This window comes from Phalaenopsis equestris, unplaced genomic scaffold (assembly GCF_001263595.1).
Source record: "Phalaenopsis equestris unplaced genomic scaffold, ASM126359v1 Scaffold000002, whole genome shotgun sequence".
In the NCBI taxonomy this organism is placed as follows: Eukaryota; Viridiplantae; Streptophyta; class Magnoliopsida; order Asparagales; family Orchidaceae; genus Phalaenopsis; species Phalaenopsis equestris.
Window position 1 is genome coordinate 79,217,897 of NW_018164444.1, and position 16,737 is coordinate 79,234,633.

The 16,737-nt window shown below is 34.7% G+C and overlaps 1 protein-coding gene across 2 annotated transcripts in view; it reads right to left on the reverse strand.

Annotated features, from left to right (window-relative positions):
- LOC110029370 (zinc finger matrin-type protein 2) overlaps positions 1-16,737 on the reverse strand; it is a 63,351-nt gene that overhangs the window by 1,960 nt on the left and 44,654 nt on the right. For both annotated transcript variants that reach the window (XM_020731635.1, XM_020731643.1), the window contains one exon: positions 8,316-8,398. In XM_020731635.1, the coding sequence (XP_020587294.1) occupies positions 8,316-8,398 (83 nt within the window). Of the gene's footprint in view, positions 1-8,315; positions 8,399-16,737 lie in introns of those variants that run through there.

A 16,737-nucleotide genomic window follows, 5' to 3' on the forward strand; every position in this document is an offset into this window, starting at 1 on the left:
TATATAAACTCCCCCTAAACCGGAAACCTTTCAAATTTTGCCAACTATTCTTGCCCGTACCGCAATCCCAACTCCCCGCAGGAGCTTCTGCCTGACTGGCCTCATTTCAGTCCTATTTTTGCAAGAAATAAAAAAATATAAAAAGATCAATCCCATTCTCCTCCATCCATCTTCATATCCCACGCAAAAACCCTCATCTTTATCCCTCTCTTTCCCGCAGAAAAGAAGGCCATCCCATCACCGCCCCCCAATCACCGGCAGAAATTCTCGATTCCCCATCTCTCCCGCATGTTACGCCTTCCCACAAGCAATTGAAACCCCAGCTCACTCGCTCTGCAATGAGCCCTCCCTCATCCCTCCTTCACCCAGTTCCTCTTCTAGTGCTTCTAGTGCTAACCCCGTCTGCTCTGATTTTCAGGCTCCCATTTCTGATCCATTAGTATGGCGTCTCACCTCTGTCACGGAAGCTAACCGTAGTTCTCTTCTCCTCGCAGCATCGCAGCCCGGAGCAGAAACCCTCTAAGATTTTCTCCCTACCGAAATCCACCTCCCACAGATCACACAGTCTTCTCTTCTATACCAGCACACCCCGCAACCAGCTATTCTTGCTCGATATTATCTGCATGACCCCAGCTCCTCTCGCCTCCCATTCTTGTGAGCAGTCTATGTGCAAAACCACCCTCTCCTTCCTCTATTGATGGGCATCGAACGCCTCTAAGCTCCTACTTAGGTTCTGTCCGGCAACAGATGAGATTTAAATTACTAAGATTTATTAAATTATGTAAATCCAGATTTAATATATCCTCAATGGGTTAAATCTCAAAAACCGTTTGGCAACAGATTTAATAAAGATTTAATAAATCATGTAAATCCAATAAAACTCTGGCAATTTCTGTTCTATTTGATTCTCCCCACCTTAAATCCGTGCACTGGATTCGCAGGATTTAGAGACGAAATCCGGATTTATCGCATCCCCAGACTTATTTTATTCAAAACTTTCGGTTATATCCTGCAAAAATCCATGCTAAATCCGTATTGCCATACAGCCCCTAGCCATCACCCACTGTTGGTTTGCACTCACTGTTTGCTGCCCCTCACGTCTTCCCTCTTGCTGCATCTCCATGCTCCAATTGTTCGAGCCTCGCCTCCTCCTTTTGCTGGCAACAAATCAAACCGCAATTCCCCTCTTGGCTGTCTTGTGTGGTAACCAACAGTTACTCCCACGATGAATCCCAACTCCCCTTGATTCCCGCTACAGCAGCTACCTCCAACTCTCAACACCACCTGTAGCCTACCCGAACTTCCATTTCTCTCTCTCCTTCCTCTCTCTAAAACAAATCACGAATATAAATATATAAAATATTTCTCCTCGCAGTTTCTTCATCTCGCCGTATCAAATTGTCTTCTCGCTAAGGTATATACAGGGCAATTAAGTACTCTCTCAGGTTGTTCCAACCACGCACGGAAATCCTTTTTGGATATTCGTACAAGTACTCAAAGGCCTATATGTGTCTTTTTAGACAGAGATTCAAATACATAGCTCCAGTGTTATAAACACCACCCATACAAATCTTTTTATTAGATGGGTGGGCGGGCTCGTTTTGGCTAATTACCTCCCAACCGGGTATAAGAAATTTAAAAGAAAAATACACTAATCAAAATATTAAAGACTAAATGTGGAGATAAATTGCAAAAAATAAACAAAATTCGAACATTCAAACATAACTTGCAGGGGACTTGATAGCTCAATGACGAGCATAAACACAACCTATAATAAACTCAATCACTATGCAGTAAACATAACGAGACTTGCAATGAAATGGGTACCTTACCTACGACCACAAGCAAGACATTTTACTGAATATTCAAATTAATGTCGGGTTCAAGAAACATAGAATTGAAGGCAAATGAAACTTAAAAAGGATGGGAGAGAACTCAATTTCTTGCCAATGAAATTAAATGAAGTTTCATTAAAATTCGCAATTTGACACAAATTAAGTATAAATAAATCACATTTTGAATTTACAATTAGAGCACAAAATCTCAAAATTCACCATCGGATCCGAAAACCCAATGCATGCGGACAAAAGGCAATATTTAAGCTTAAATGAAATATTTGTGAGAAATTGAACAATAAATTATTAACACAAATACTTGAAATTCAAATGAAATCGAGCTTAACACAAATTTTGAGGTTATTTTAGACTTAAAGGTGTTATTTTCAAATTTGTGAAAAAACATCGGTTAATGTGCATCTACACCAAGGACATGCATAATTGATTAACTTAAATATCATTAAAATATGTATGCCTAACAATACAACACAAGATTTTGGATATGCATCAAAGATCATGCAACAATATTGTAAGTGCACTATCTCATAAAATACAAAGCCCGCATGTGCTCCGACCATGATAATGAACGCTTGATTGTACAAACCGAGATTGTTGAACAAGCTGAAAAATAAAATCAATATACATGTGCCCTGGGGAGCGTGCAAATGATTGAAAATATCAAATTATTTCAAAATTTTCAAAATTATTTTGAAATTCAAAAATTCAAATTTAAAAGTACACGCTCTCGGGATGGGTCGCATTATCTATAGTGCAAGGTCATAAGTCTCACTGTCATAGTCTGCTCCTCTTTCTAATAAGAACTGGAGTTGACGAGATTGTGTTATTTAGCAGTCTGATCCTTCTTCATATGAGGATTGAAATTGGCAAGACTAACTAATGATTGAATAATTAGTATATAAGAAATAAGATATATATATATATATATATATATATATATATATATAATCATATGAAATTATCAAGTTTTTCATCAATAAATCTATCTTCAAACAATATTCTCAATAATATAGTATTTTTCAGAAAATACAATGAATTCAATCATATAAACCTGGTCCTTATGAAAGTGGTAGAGTTGATGGAGCATAATATAAAAAAATGAGTTCATTACTCTGAACACAATCCATCTGTGAGCAAGACATGGTTGACAAGGTTCAAATCTATTCAAAATCCTCGATGATTCAAATCTACTCAAAATCCTCGATGATGGTCAAAATTATAGATGATTTTAATCGGAGAGTTCTATTTTCAAAATCAAGTTCCGATAAATATCTAAATAAATTCAACTGTCACAATTACTTAACTTGATCCTCTGTAAGCAGGACAAAGTTGACAAGATTCATATTCAATTATGTACTAATCTTAAAGTCGATTCTTTGCAAGCAAAATTCAAAATTGACACGAAACAAAAAATAAACTTTAATCAAATAAAATTATAAAAAATAAAAAACACTAAAATAAAAAAAATAAAAATCTATTCACCCTACGCACCAGTTTATCGAAGAAGACAAATTTATGTTTGGCTTAAGCTAACATAAACATACAGTCAGTGTCACATCATATATATGCTAATTTCAATCTCAAATCAATCTGCGTTGCTAAGTATGCGGCTCGTGTCCTATGTCCGCGTCATTTGGTCAGTTAGGTCCACAAAAAAAAGTTAAGAACAAAGTCATTTGATCGAATGATTGTCGCTAAATAACAATTAAATTACGGTCATGATTGTGCCTTGTATGTCCCCCAATGACTCTCCACTCTTTGAGATGTGAAACATAGAGTATATTTGATAGGCATAAAGTCATATGCTAGCTAAGGTTGACTTAAAATTAGTCCCCTGAGACAAACTTCACCCCATGTCTACAAGGTCCACTTGAACAAAACAATTCATGGTCGTTGACAATGATCTTTTAATCAAATTGGGTCGATTAACTCACCTGCCTAAGTAGGTCAGGGTCCATGACAACTCAGGATGACGGAAACATGACATCTTGATCGGGTGCATTAGCATTCCCCCAACATGTTTTAAAACACAAAGTGACGAATTTTTATATTTTTATAATATAAAAATTCAATCAAATTTCACAACGCAAAACCTTAAATTTTTGCTATTATAAGCTGAGTTTTTAACAGCTCAACAACTAGCCTTAAATGAAAATGCTCTACTGTTGTCAGGAAAAGCAATTAATCATAAGAACTTCGAATCTCATATCAAAAAGTTATCACAAAATAAGGACGAAATCTCTAGGTAGTGTCGTATATACAATTTCTTCCGCTTTATGAAAATTTGACCAGGAATCTCAAGTAAACTCAGTCGTCATTAAATTTCGAGAGAGGTTGGGGAAAAAAAATTTCGAAGTCCACAAAAGTATTGAAATTTAAAATAATTTGAGTATATTTTATCTTAATTAATTCTTAAACGAACCGACTCACAAGCTAACGAGTAAACTCGAGGCTAGCTTGAGCTTGGTTTATTAGCTCATCGAGCTAAGTTCATGAGCAATTTATCGAGCTGAGCTTGAATCGGCGCTCACGAGTCAGCTTGGATCACTTACACCTCTAGTCGACATTTAATTTGACCAAACCATCTAAGGTGATTTAGTAATCTTTTATGCCACTATAGCTACTCCAACCCTTTCACAGATATATTTGTTTCGTACTTTGTCTCCAAGTGTAAAGCCACTTATCTACGTGAGCATTCTCATCTCAGCAGCATTGAAATTTATTCTTCTCTTTTATAGGACAACATTCTGTGCCATAAAACAATTTTCCTTTTAAGTCTAAGCAATTCTTTTCTATCACACAATAGGCCCGATGTATTCCTCCACTTCAACTCTCCGACTTTAATGCTACTAATAACATCCCCATCGATATCACCATCACTTTAACAATAGACCTTAGATAACTAAACCGTTCACTCCTTTTAATGAATTAATAATCTACAACTAAAATTACATTTCATACATTAAATTTTAGACATACTCAAATGAAAGCCTTTAGAATATAAAATTGACCACCATAATTCAATTTTTTCTTGAATTCTCTTTCTAGTCTCATCCACAAGAAGGATATCAGCAGCGAAAAACATAAACCAAGATACATCCTCTTATAAATGTCTCGTAAGAACATCCATAACTAAAACAAAAGATACAGGCTTAAAGCTAATCTATAATGTGATCCAACTGAAATAAGAAAATACTCGATCAATCCTCCTTGTGTTCGAACACAAGTACCAGCTCTAGTATATATATCTTTAATGATGAACCCTATTTTTATAAATTCTTCATTTTATTTCCATTTAATAAACTAAGTGTTTTTAAGCAACCATTCCCAATACAGATCTTAACTTTTCTTATTGCCATGTGCAAAGAAAGATTTCATCTCATAATCTAGAAGTTCATATACGTGAAGTCTATTGAAAAATAAATGAAGCTTAAACAAAAGAAATGCAAACAGAAAAGGAAATTAATGTGTCAAAAAAACCAAGAATTTTATCCGTTATGACTTATCTTCATCATTGTTTTATTTCATTATGATATGATTGTGGAGCTTTTACGGCCCAAATTTATAAGATGTTAAATAAAGTACACTTTTCTATAAAATTATTCAAAAAAAAAAATTATGCAGCAAAAATAATAATAAATTTTCCGAAATACCCTTCATTGTGCGTGACCAAGTCCTAAGAATATTTTTTTTGCAGTGAAGGAAAATTATGCTCCACAATCTAAAATAATGACTTGCCAACCAAAAACGATGGCATATAAAAAAAAAAGAGGAGTATATTAGAGCATGCAACTAACAAATATATATACTGCAAATACGTGGAATATAAAAATGGGAAAAAATTGCAATGTCAGTTTGGAAAAGATAAAAATTAAAAATGCATCAATCAAGTAACATATATGTTAAGTTTTAGGGAATAAATTGACTTGGAATATAGTTGTGTCAGAGTCAATATCAGAACCATCCAATTTATATCATAGAAGTGTTGATCATTTTTAATGGTGTCAAAAAAATTAACAATTTATATTATATCAAATAATATGAACATAGTGTCTAAAATAGAGTTTTGAAGTGCTTCACACAACATAACCCTCTAAAACTAGTTGTGATCCATGTTTCATCACAAGAGAAGAGTGGGTAATTAATGACCAAGCAGAGGAATAAAAATTAGAAAGTTATCTTCTGTTTTCTATTTTCTTTTTTCTTTGTTTTTATTTTTATTTTCGAAAATATATTTGATTAGTATAATTTTTATATGTTTTTATTTTTTATTTTTAAAAACAAATCAACTTGTTTTTAAAATACTCAAAACAACAAAATGATGTTTTGAGTATTTTTAAAAACAGCTATCACAATCAAACATGCTTTAATTCAAATCAAAACACTAAATAAAAATATAAAACAAAAATATAAAATTGATCTTAGACGAGGCTCGAGTGTTGGAGCTGCAAACTTGCAATGAATCCCTAAAGAATAAGAATTGATAACAAGGGGCTGGGGACCGATTTGAAAAACTTTTAGTTTTTTTTTTTTAATTTTTTTTTAATTTATTTTTAATTTGTTTTGTCTAAATTTTTTACTTAGAATAAAACATGTTTGACATGTTATAGAGTGGTTATTATTAAAAAAAAAAAACTCAAAATAACATTTAGGACATTTGATAATTGAATGTTTTTAAAAAGAAATTAATTTCTCTTTGGAAACAAAAAATAAAACATGAAAAAAAGTATACTAACCAAACATGTTTTTAAAATTAATATATAATAAACCCTAAAAGTATAAATATAATTAGAACATAAATCTACTATAGATACAAATTAACTATAACCACAATAAAAAAATGATGATGACCTTTTTTAAAGAACAGAAACCTATCTAAAATATTTTTATATAAGATAAGGCGAGCATAAGTCCATTTATAGCTTTAAAGTCATGTAGGGACAAGAATTCGTTAATATCACATCCATACAGTCTCAAAATCGAGAACTCTGCCTTAAAAAGTAACGAATATATCGCTCAAGCCAGAGTCCATTGATGATTTGAAGAAAAATTTAAAATCATTGATCCAGTCCTATTTTTTATGAACAAATATAATGGAAAATTGATTTGAATTTTATCAAGCACAAAGAAGGTAACACAGTTTTTGGCTTTGACATTCGTGTACTGGATATGATACATGGACAAGCGAACTTGAGCTGCCAACGTGGACAATGGACATGCTATATAATCCATCTGGGCAAAATTGACAAGAATTACACACATACCACTCAATTCCTATGTAATTACACATCTAACATCTGAACTTCAATTTTTACTAATATGCCACCTTACATATGCATAAAGAGGTGTATTTCACTATTTAAATGTAAAAAAATTGCAATTTTTTATGTGATATGAAAGATATGGGTGGTATTAATGTAAAAATCAAAGTTTAGATGTTATATATGTAAATACATAAAAATGGGCTGGTATGTATGTAAATGCCTCAATTAACAAAGGATAAACTTCTTAAGAACATGAAAAGAAGCAAATATTAACTACTGGTGCCATGAAATGGTCACAAAGAAAAATGTTAATTAATAATTGTTCAGGACAAAACTCTCAAATCTTTTGAGAAATGGAATAGAAACCTTTGCTCTAATTTTTTATTAATTTGATGGTAGGTTTATTCTCACGGGTTTCCACACTATCGTATGAACCTTAAGTGCATATAAAACCACAAAATAAACAGTCTTAACTCCTGCTGTTGATAAATGATCACAGCTACTCTTTAAGTGTTTAATTAATAATTGTCAGGACTTGTCCCCTGAAGTGTCTTATAAAGACCCTTAAAAAAAAAAGGTCTTATAAAGATAGCATAGGAACCTCTATTTTTACTGATTGTCAAGTTTCCCTTCAAAAATTGACAAACTACAGCTCTCATTGCATTGCTTACTTTTCTTTTCTTTTTCTTTTTTTTTGAAGATTTACATGCATACCACTGAATTCATATGTATTTATATATTTAAAATATAAACATCAATTTTTACATACATAAAGGTGTGTTTCACTCTTTAAAAGTTTAATTATGGTAAATTTGATGTGATATGGAAGATTTGGATAGTATGAATGTAAAAAAGGAAATTTTCGATGTTAGATATGTTAAATTCACAGGGAATTGAGTGGTATGCTTGTAAATGCCTGCCCATTTTTTTACTTCAACTCAAACGTTACAAGGTGATTTGCCGATACAAATTGTCGCGCATGATTGTCCATAGTTCTTAGGATTACAACTTCAGTTAGAATTATGCAGAAGAGAATTGTTTGCCATTAAAACTTTGCAGCATATTCTTGAATAATGCTTGCACGGGAAAACTTTTAATAGGATCTTTTATTAAAGTATCTTTTAATTATTCTATTACAAAATAATACCACACATGAAAGTAAAAGCTAAATATCAAGCACTAGTGAGGAAGCCATTACCTTCTTTTCTCTCTTACGTTCCCGACGTTGCCTCTTGCGCTCTTCCTCCTCTTGCTGCTGTTTCATTATCCTATCATCCAGATCTGAGACAAGGAAAAGTATATCATTTACATAGTAAAGAATTTTGAGTTTTCTATTTTAAAATTATTCTCTTTTATTTCTTTCTTATTATGTTGCATTTCTTTTTGTTGGTTGCTATGTCTTTGATTAGTCGTAATGGTAGGAATTAAGTTTGTCCTAGCCTGTACTTATATGTAAGGAGAAGAGTTAAAATTTGATTATAAGGAAATAATATAGTACAAATTTCTCCACATTTCTTCAAGATATCAGGACTGGGAACAAACCCTAGAATTTCCTTCAGCCGTCGAACCCTCTCCCAACATTGTAATATGATTTTCTAAGCTCACAAATCCTAACTATCGCTCATGGAAGATTCAAGATCAGACAGATATGTCTTGGTTAATCAATTCCATGACCACAATGATTGGAGAAAATTTGTTGTTTTATAAGACACTACAAAAGATTTGGAAAGCAGCACCTGAGACTTATTGCAGTACCGAAAATACTGCAGAATTATTTGAGATTAAGACAAAACTGCATGAGCTCCAACAAGAAGAATTAAGTGTGACTTAATAATTTAGCACACTCACAAAGTATTTGTTACAGTTAGATATGTATAATAATAATGTATGAAAGTGTCCTAAAGATGTTATATTCTACAAACAATAGAGGAGAAAAAGAAGACGATCAAGTCCTTATTAGGTCTAAATACGAACTTAGATGAGGTCAAAGCAAGAATTATGTGGATGAAACCAATCCCTACCACTAAGGAAGCCTTTCCTAAAGTTAGAAGAGAAGTAGGAAGAAGCTCATGATGGAAGGAAGTGTGGATTCATCTAGCACTAAAAACTCTGCCGAGTACACACACAACTTCTCCCATGAGAAAGCCAAAGAAGAATGGTCTCTTATGTGAGCGTTGTAAGAAACTTGAACCCACAAAGGAAAAGTGCTAGAAACTATATTAAAACCTCCAAATTCAAAACCTGCGCAAGGGAGGATAGACCAAGGCAGTAAGGCCTATGTTGCTATCTCATCTGAAGGGTTGGCCAACCCTAGTCCCTTCACCAAGGAATAACAAGAGTATTGAAAAAACTTCTTTCAAGCACAACTGAGCGGCTTACCAGCTTGATGGTCAACAAAGACATTATTTTCTCCATTTATCTCGCTAACAATAGAAGATTTCGACCTTGGATAATAGATTCATGTGCTTCCGATCACATGACTGGAGATGTTCATGCTCTCACCAACTACCAAGAGTTCACCGATTCCAAATTTGTTAGACTTGTTGATGAATCTCACTCTAGGAGTATTGGAAAATGAGAAGTGAAAGCCTACAAAGATATTTAGCTCTCTTTTGTGTTATGTTCCCCAATTAGATTGCAATTTACTTTCAATTAGCAGGATTACTAAAGACCTGAAAACAGACGATCTTTCATTGAAAATATCAAAGAAACACTATAATAAAGTAAAAAAACTATACAATGGAGCCAATCATTATTTGCAATACACTGGATTCCTCTCTGTATGATGAAACTATTTGTCAATCTCCCACATACAATAGCACACAATCACTCTCTCACAATCCTCTCAAAACTTTCAAACAAACACACCCTAGAATCGTCCCCAAATGAGAACTAATGGAGAAACCCCTAGGGCTAATCGAGTTTTGGAGTTAGAGCCTGACATCTTTCCAACTGGCTTCATTAATCGAGTTTGGGAGTTAGAGCTCAACGTCTTTCCAACTAGCTTCGCTAATAAAGCTCGATATCTTTTTGATTAGCTTCACTAATCGAGTTTGGGAGTTATAGTCTGACGTTCTTTCTGACCAGTTTTGTTAATCGAGTTCGGAAGTTTAAGTCCAAGCCCATCTTTTTCGATTAGTTTCTCTAATCAAGATCGAGAGTTTGAGCCCAACAACCTCTTTTTTTATTAGTCCTCTAATCAAGTTCGGGAGTTTATATCCAACACATTTTCTGATTACTTATAATCAATTCCGGGAGTTTAAGCCCATCACATTCTTTTTATTAGTTCCACTAATCGAGATCGAAAAATTTAAGCCCATCAAATTTTTCCAATTAATTCCTCTAATTGAGATTGAGAGTTTAAGCCCATCACATTATTTTACGGTTAGTTTCTTAACCGAGCTGGGTAGTTTAAGCTCATCACCTTTTTCGATAAATTCTTTAATTGAGTCTAGGAGATAGAGCCTAACACATTTTTTATAGAAAATTTTCTCTAATCGAATTTGAGAGTTAGAGTTTTACATACTTTTTTAGTTGTTTATAGACCATATATGAGAGTTTAAGCCTGACATGCCTTTGCCACCCCATAGGATTAGTAGTTCCTAGTGGACTAGGTACGACCGATGAAGGTTTTATATCTATCATAGCTCATTTTCTCGTAGCGTGTCTTTTTTCTAGACGGTTACATATTTTGTTTAATTGGTGTTTGTTTTTTTACCCGCCGAGTCCGAAGCACTATAGTGTGACTTTTCTAAGTCCACTATCAAGCCATTGAATACTCTATGTTTGTCTTAATTGGTATTCACATTGTGACTTTTCCAAGTCATTTGTGATATTCAATTTGACCAATTGGGGAGTCTTATACCCACGTTGGCTTGAATTTCTATAGCGATACTTTTTTGGGCTCATTACTTGCATTTTGTTTGATTAGTGAAGGATTCATTTTTGTCTCAGTCCAGTGTTGAGTACCTCGGTATTTCTAAGCGTCATAACAATTTACAAATCTTTGCATCAAACGCCAACTGCCAACAAGCGTACAATGTCTTCCCAGTGTGGCACCCTTATTGAGGGGCTTACGTTGATGTCATTTTTAGCATATTTTTTGGCATATTATGTTCAAGTGTCCCGGGACTCATTTTTCTCGCATTTTATGGCAAACATGCAAATTTGGTAATTTTTTGCTCATTTTGACGCTACTGCTTCGCAAAAAAAATACCTCAGCGCACAGCCCCACAAAAATCACAATAACTTTGCAGCCTCACCTCTGATTTTCTATTATGACGTCGTTCTAGAAAGGCAATTGAAAGACGTAGGTCATGACAGAGAAAAAATAGTGTTGTGGCGTCGCAACTCAATGTACGGCCCCAAAAGTAAAAATTCTCGTCCCGAGAGTGTCGTCTGATTGGATGGGTGTTAGTGTCATATTAGCGGCATCAAGACACCATAAACTGCATCACGGTGTCAAACCCTAATTTTTCCCTTTAAAAAGGGCCGCCTTGGGCTACCCCCAAGTTAAGAAATTTGATTATAGCGGCCCCCTTGAGCTCCCAAGGGTATAAATAGAGGGTTTCTCCCCATTTTGATGGTGTGAGCTTCTCTCCTTCCCTGTTTTGATGTGGAAGTCTTCTACTTGAGGTTTTTGGTGTATGAGCTTCTCTCTACATCTCTTCTCTAACCCCTCTTTGTTCTAAGCTTTTGGTGTGTGATTTCCCTCTACAGCTCATCGTTGAGCCCTTCTTATTTCGATGGCATTTCCATAGTCGAATGTGGTGCTTTTCACAGCCGAAAGAGTTTGAGGAGCCATTTATGGAGCTTTTGAGCGGAGTGACTTTGTCCACCTTGTGTAGGTGAGGTTTTTTTAAGCCTTAGTGTTTTTCCCTCTTCCTAGAACCCCGAGGCTTTGTGTTAGAGGCTAGGTTTGAGTTGTTGTTAGAGGGAGCTTCTAAGATAGGTTTTCCTATCCATTTACCTTACTTTCTCGAGTGTACCGAACAATTAAACATGTCTACTTTTCCCTGGCACTGCCTTTAGGCCACCATATCCTAGTTTTGGGTATGATGCTTAGACAAGTCTTTCTAGTGCCTAGTCATTGTAACCCTTTCGAACAGCGTCGCAGCATCGTTCCACAATGCCCTGACACCATCCTAACTTGGGCCAGCATAGGATTGTGGCGCCATGCAACGCTTTTTGGTCAAAAGGCTAAGATGTTGCTCTCAACATCAATGCCTCACTAAAGTTTTGAGTTTAACTAATCTAGAGCCATGGCACCATTTCTAAATGTTGAGGGCTTGGGTATTGGGCCCTTTGATCTGAATGTCTACGGGCTATTTCTAGCAGGCCCTAGACCTTGGCCTTTTTCAGTTTGGCTCCGAGGCCTACCCGAGAATTTTCTCTCACAAAAGAGTAGACTTTGTACTGTTTTTGCTGCAATGCAACGACCATGGGTCATCATGACGATTAGTCGGATTCGACTCATTCGAACCTCTATTGGCTTCTTGATCTTTATAGGTCGAGATGAGCCTCGGATTTTTACCCATGGATCATTGGCATACCCTTCTGTATAAGTGGCAACCCTCATTTCGATTTTATTTTGCTAGTAGAATTTGATTGTTCCGAACAAACGGGTCTCTAAACTTTATAGGCTCAAGACTTGGGGATTTATATTCCGAACCATTGGTACACCCTGCTGCATGTACGGCGATGATCAATCAGACTCATAATGAGCTTGTCGTTACCAGCTTAGCCGTTTTTTTAAGTCATCCAATCTTTTTCGTGTTTTACCCACTCGAACCGCTTAACAATGCATGTAGGAAAATGTTAAAGCCTCGACACTACTTACGAGTAGATGTATGTGTATAGGGTTTTAGAGCATCATCACATACTTTGTATTGGTCTGAGAATCAAAGGGACTGACACCTAGGCGCCGCACTGTCAATGTCATGGCGTCAGTCTCTTTGCCTCCAAATCAGAGAGGCTATGTTGCAATTGTTTTCATGAAATTGCAGCATCATCCATCTTATATGACTGTTGCACTTGTTTGCATTGATGTATTTCCTTACATGTGCATGTTCTGGAGTCTTTTGATTTGTAGTTTGTATCATTCCACATATTTGTTAGTCATTTGTTGCGTGATACGTGATTTGTCACAGTTGAACCTATTCCTTTCTATGATAGAGGATGGGTACCCTAGGATCGTCAATACAACCCAGTGGTGCCTTGCTTCTGATTCAGGGTCGTATTTTGCATGAGTTGTATGACTTATTGTATTCATGATTGTGAGTCTACACCATTTACATTCATCACATGTGATTCATTTGTTGTATCATGATGCTTTTGTTGCAACATTCATATCATAACGACCTTATTGTGTCATGTTTTTGGGGCCTAGTTTCTCATGCACTTGATTTGCATATTGTGTATTTTTATGCACTGGGTATTTTACTTTGTCTAAGTAAAGACCATTTACTTTCTATAGGTCTACGTTGCATGAGTCAGCATATTGGTGGCCAAGCTTAAGTTACCCTTAGATTGACCTGTGGTGGTAATAGAGAAATGAGCATTGTTTGATGATCTATCCAATTGGGCAATATGAATTATACTATTAATATCAGATCTTGTAGGATTGTTCCATACATGTCTGAGTTAACACTTTTTATTTATTGTGATGAGTGTTAGCTCATTCAGATACTCAAAACAAAACCAGCTTGGTGACTCATTAAGATCCTACAGGATAACCCTTGACCCCTGCACTGCATGATCATCACTTAAATATATGTGCAGACAACACTCTGTAGATGTTTGTTTAGTACTAGGGTTAGGATTATTGTATGTGGTTATTGTTATGGCTTGTTTGCTACTTGCCGCAATTTAGTAATGTTTTTTATGTTTACCAAATTTGAGATGAGTGAGCTAGCATATTTAGATCAATATGGAGGAGCTTAATTTATAAATTAAACTAATGTTTCTTATTCAAGTGCTGCTTGGCTCTCCTCCCGCCGGACTTGGCTAATTATAAATTGCATGCACTAGCATTTGCTTTGCAGGTTGGGTTTTGTTTTTTGCATGCTTATCTTATGCACTTCTAGATTTTTTGAAAGTGTGTATAAGAAATAAGGTACGAGCATGAATTTCCGAGACATTTGACATGTGAAACCATGTGAAGATGATCAGAAGTTACTTGCCATTGTCTCGTATCTTAATTTTGTATTATATTTTATTATATAGACTTAGGATCGGACATGTATATAAAGAGTTTGATCGAATTTTATTTTTTTGGGATTATAACCGACTCAACAACACTTTGCCTCTTATTATTTATTCAGTATGTTTATTTTATCTATGAGTAATGTCTTTAAGATTTTATTTTACTTTGTTTTGCCTGGGTATGATCACAATAAGGTTCTTATTATAAAATATTTCGCCGAGTATTTAATAGGACATCCACGACTTGGATGTCATTAACAATTGCATGCATATTACCTTTCGCAAAGGGATGTATTTTAACTTCTCAACCAGATTGACCAAGCATATACTTTATAAGCCTATAAAGTTTTGTTTAGCACGTTTAGGGTGTTAGTGGCAATCCCGATCCAGACGAGATCGTGAATCCTTTGTGAAGCAATTTGGCTTTATATCCAAGTCGTCTGTCCTTCCTTCAACTTTATAAGCCTCCCTGTCATACCCTAGGTTGATGTAAGTCCTAATCTACCTTCTTGTACCCGAGTAGAGTTATAGGTGCTTAGATGTCTCGTTCTTTTTACTTTGAGGCTACTAAGCCATCCTGGACGATGCAAATAATGAGTTACAGACATGTGGCTCCAGGTCAGGTTGGGTCAAATACATTTTTGACCGAGTAGACTCAGACTCTTGATAGCCCGAGACGATCGATCCGTGAAATCCTGACTGGGATAATATTACCTATTTATGACTTTTCCTGCCCACCATTGGCTACCTCTTTTGAGCCATTTTTGTGCTCCTTTTTTAAGTCTAGTAGTCGTCTTGTAGGTCATCCTTATTGAGTGCAAATTATCTATCGAGTTACGACATTAACCCTCTATCATACCTAGTGATGCTTTATCGACAGGAGTTCTCTCATGTTAAGATGACAAAATCATGTTGGGATCTTATCTTTACATTCATACTATCAAAGAGTTTTCCTGGGAATCCTTATGATGTAATTAATCAATATGTGTCGCCGTGGGAAATCTCTTTAAACATAGAACAAAATAAATTCAATTTTGTATTCTAGTTTGATTAGAAAAGAATTTTTATAGATTCTTTCTCGTATATTGTCATGAGTCAAGTATAATTTGATTTACTTTTAACCACTCTTCTCGAGTTTATGTTATGATAATTTTTCTACATAAATATATCTTCATAGCTATTATTTTTTTGTTTCTTCTTAATTTTTGTCTACCTTCGATTTAGCCTTTCTTCCTTTGCTTATCTAAGCAAGGGTGAACTATAAAGGGGGATTTGAAGAGGACATACACTAAGAAGACTATTCAGCTAGAAAAAGAAAGAGGTGCAAACAGTTTTGATATTTATAACATATTCAAAAAAATTTATGAGTAAATAATGAATTCATGGTGTTTATTTTGTATGGCTTATAATTCACATTGGTTTAATTCATCCAAGAAAGTTAATGGTGGGAATGTTATATGTGGTTTGTAAAACCATTGTGAATATATCTATTAGAATTTAGATGAAAGATGCACTTATTATAACTCTTAATCAAGTCAACCATGCTCCAAATCTTAAAAGAAATTTGTTCTCTCAATATATTATGTCTGAAATTACAGTGAAGCAATCGATCAACCTCGCAAGTATATGTGTCGATCAAGTAATATACAAAATTAGAATCTGTGTATCGATTTCACGAGGAACTTATCAATTTTTATAGCACGCTAAGTTATAGTTTATAACATAGTTAAATTCGGTTTGAATGTACAAATTTACAGAAAGTAAAACGTTCTAAAATTCTAATACATAAAACAGAAACAACGTGAAAATTTTTTAGTTTTTTCAGAGGTGGTGAGGATCATGCTTTGTGAAACTGACTTAAAGATTCCTAGATATTTTTCCTGAAGTTTCCCACATGATTATTGACAACCAGGGACAAGTCCTCGTTAACCTATGTCTAAGTCATAAAAAGCATTAGAAACCTTATGACAGTTAAGGGAACTTAACCATGTAGTATTTTTCAAAAATCTTCTAATCTCCTATATATGTTGCAATTACAATTTCTTAATGACGACAATGGTGTGTTTGTTTAAGCTTTTTGGCACATGATTGGTCCAAGATTAAGTTTTGGAGCATTTGGATCGAGCATTTGTCATTCTTCTTTCAAACATACATCTCCATTTTTAATAAAAACATGGAACGTGGCAGCCATAATACGCCCCAACGTTCGAGTTTGGGTATTCCATGGTTTACCCTTGCGATTCTCCACACATTGCATATACTACACATTCATAAATATATACAATTTGCTTCGTGCACCATTTATTTTGATGGGATAGTTTTTTTAGGCTGCATATATTCTCTGCAATGTTCAATGTATACCTCTGCACTTTTATAAAAATATAAATATATATGGAGCATATATATATATATATATA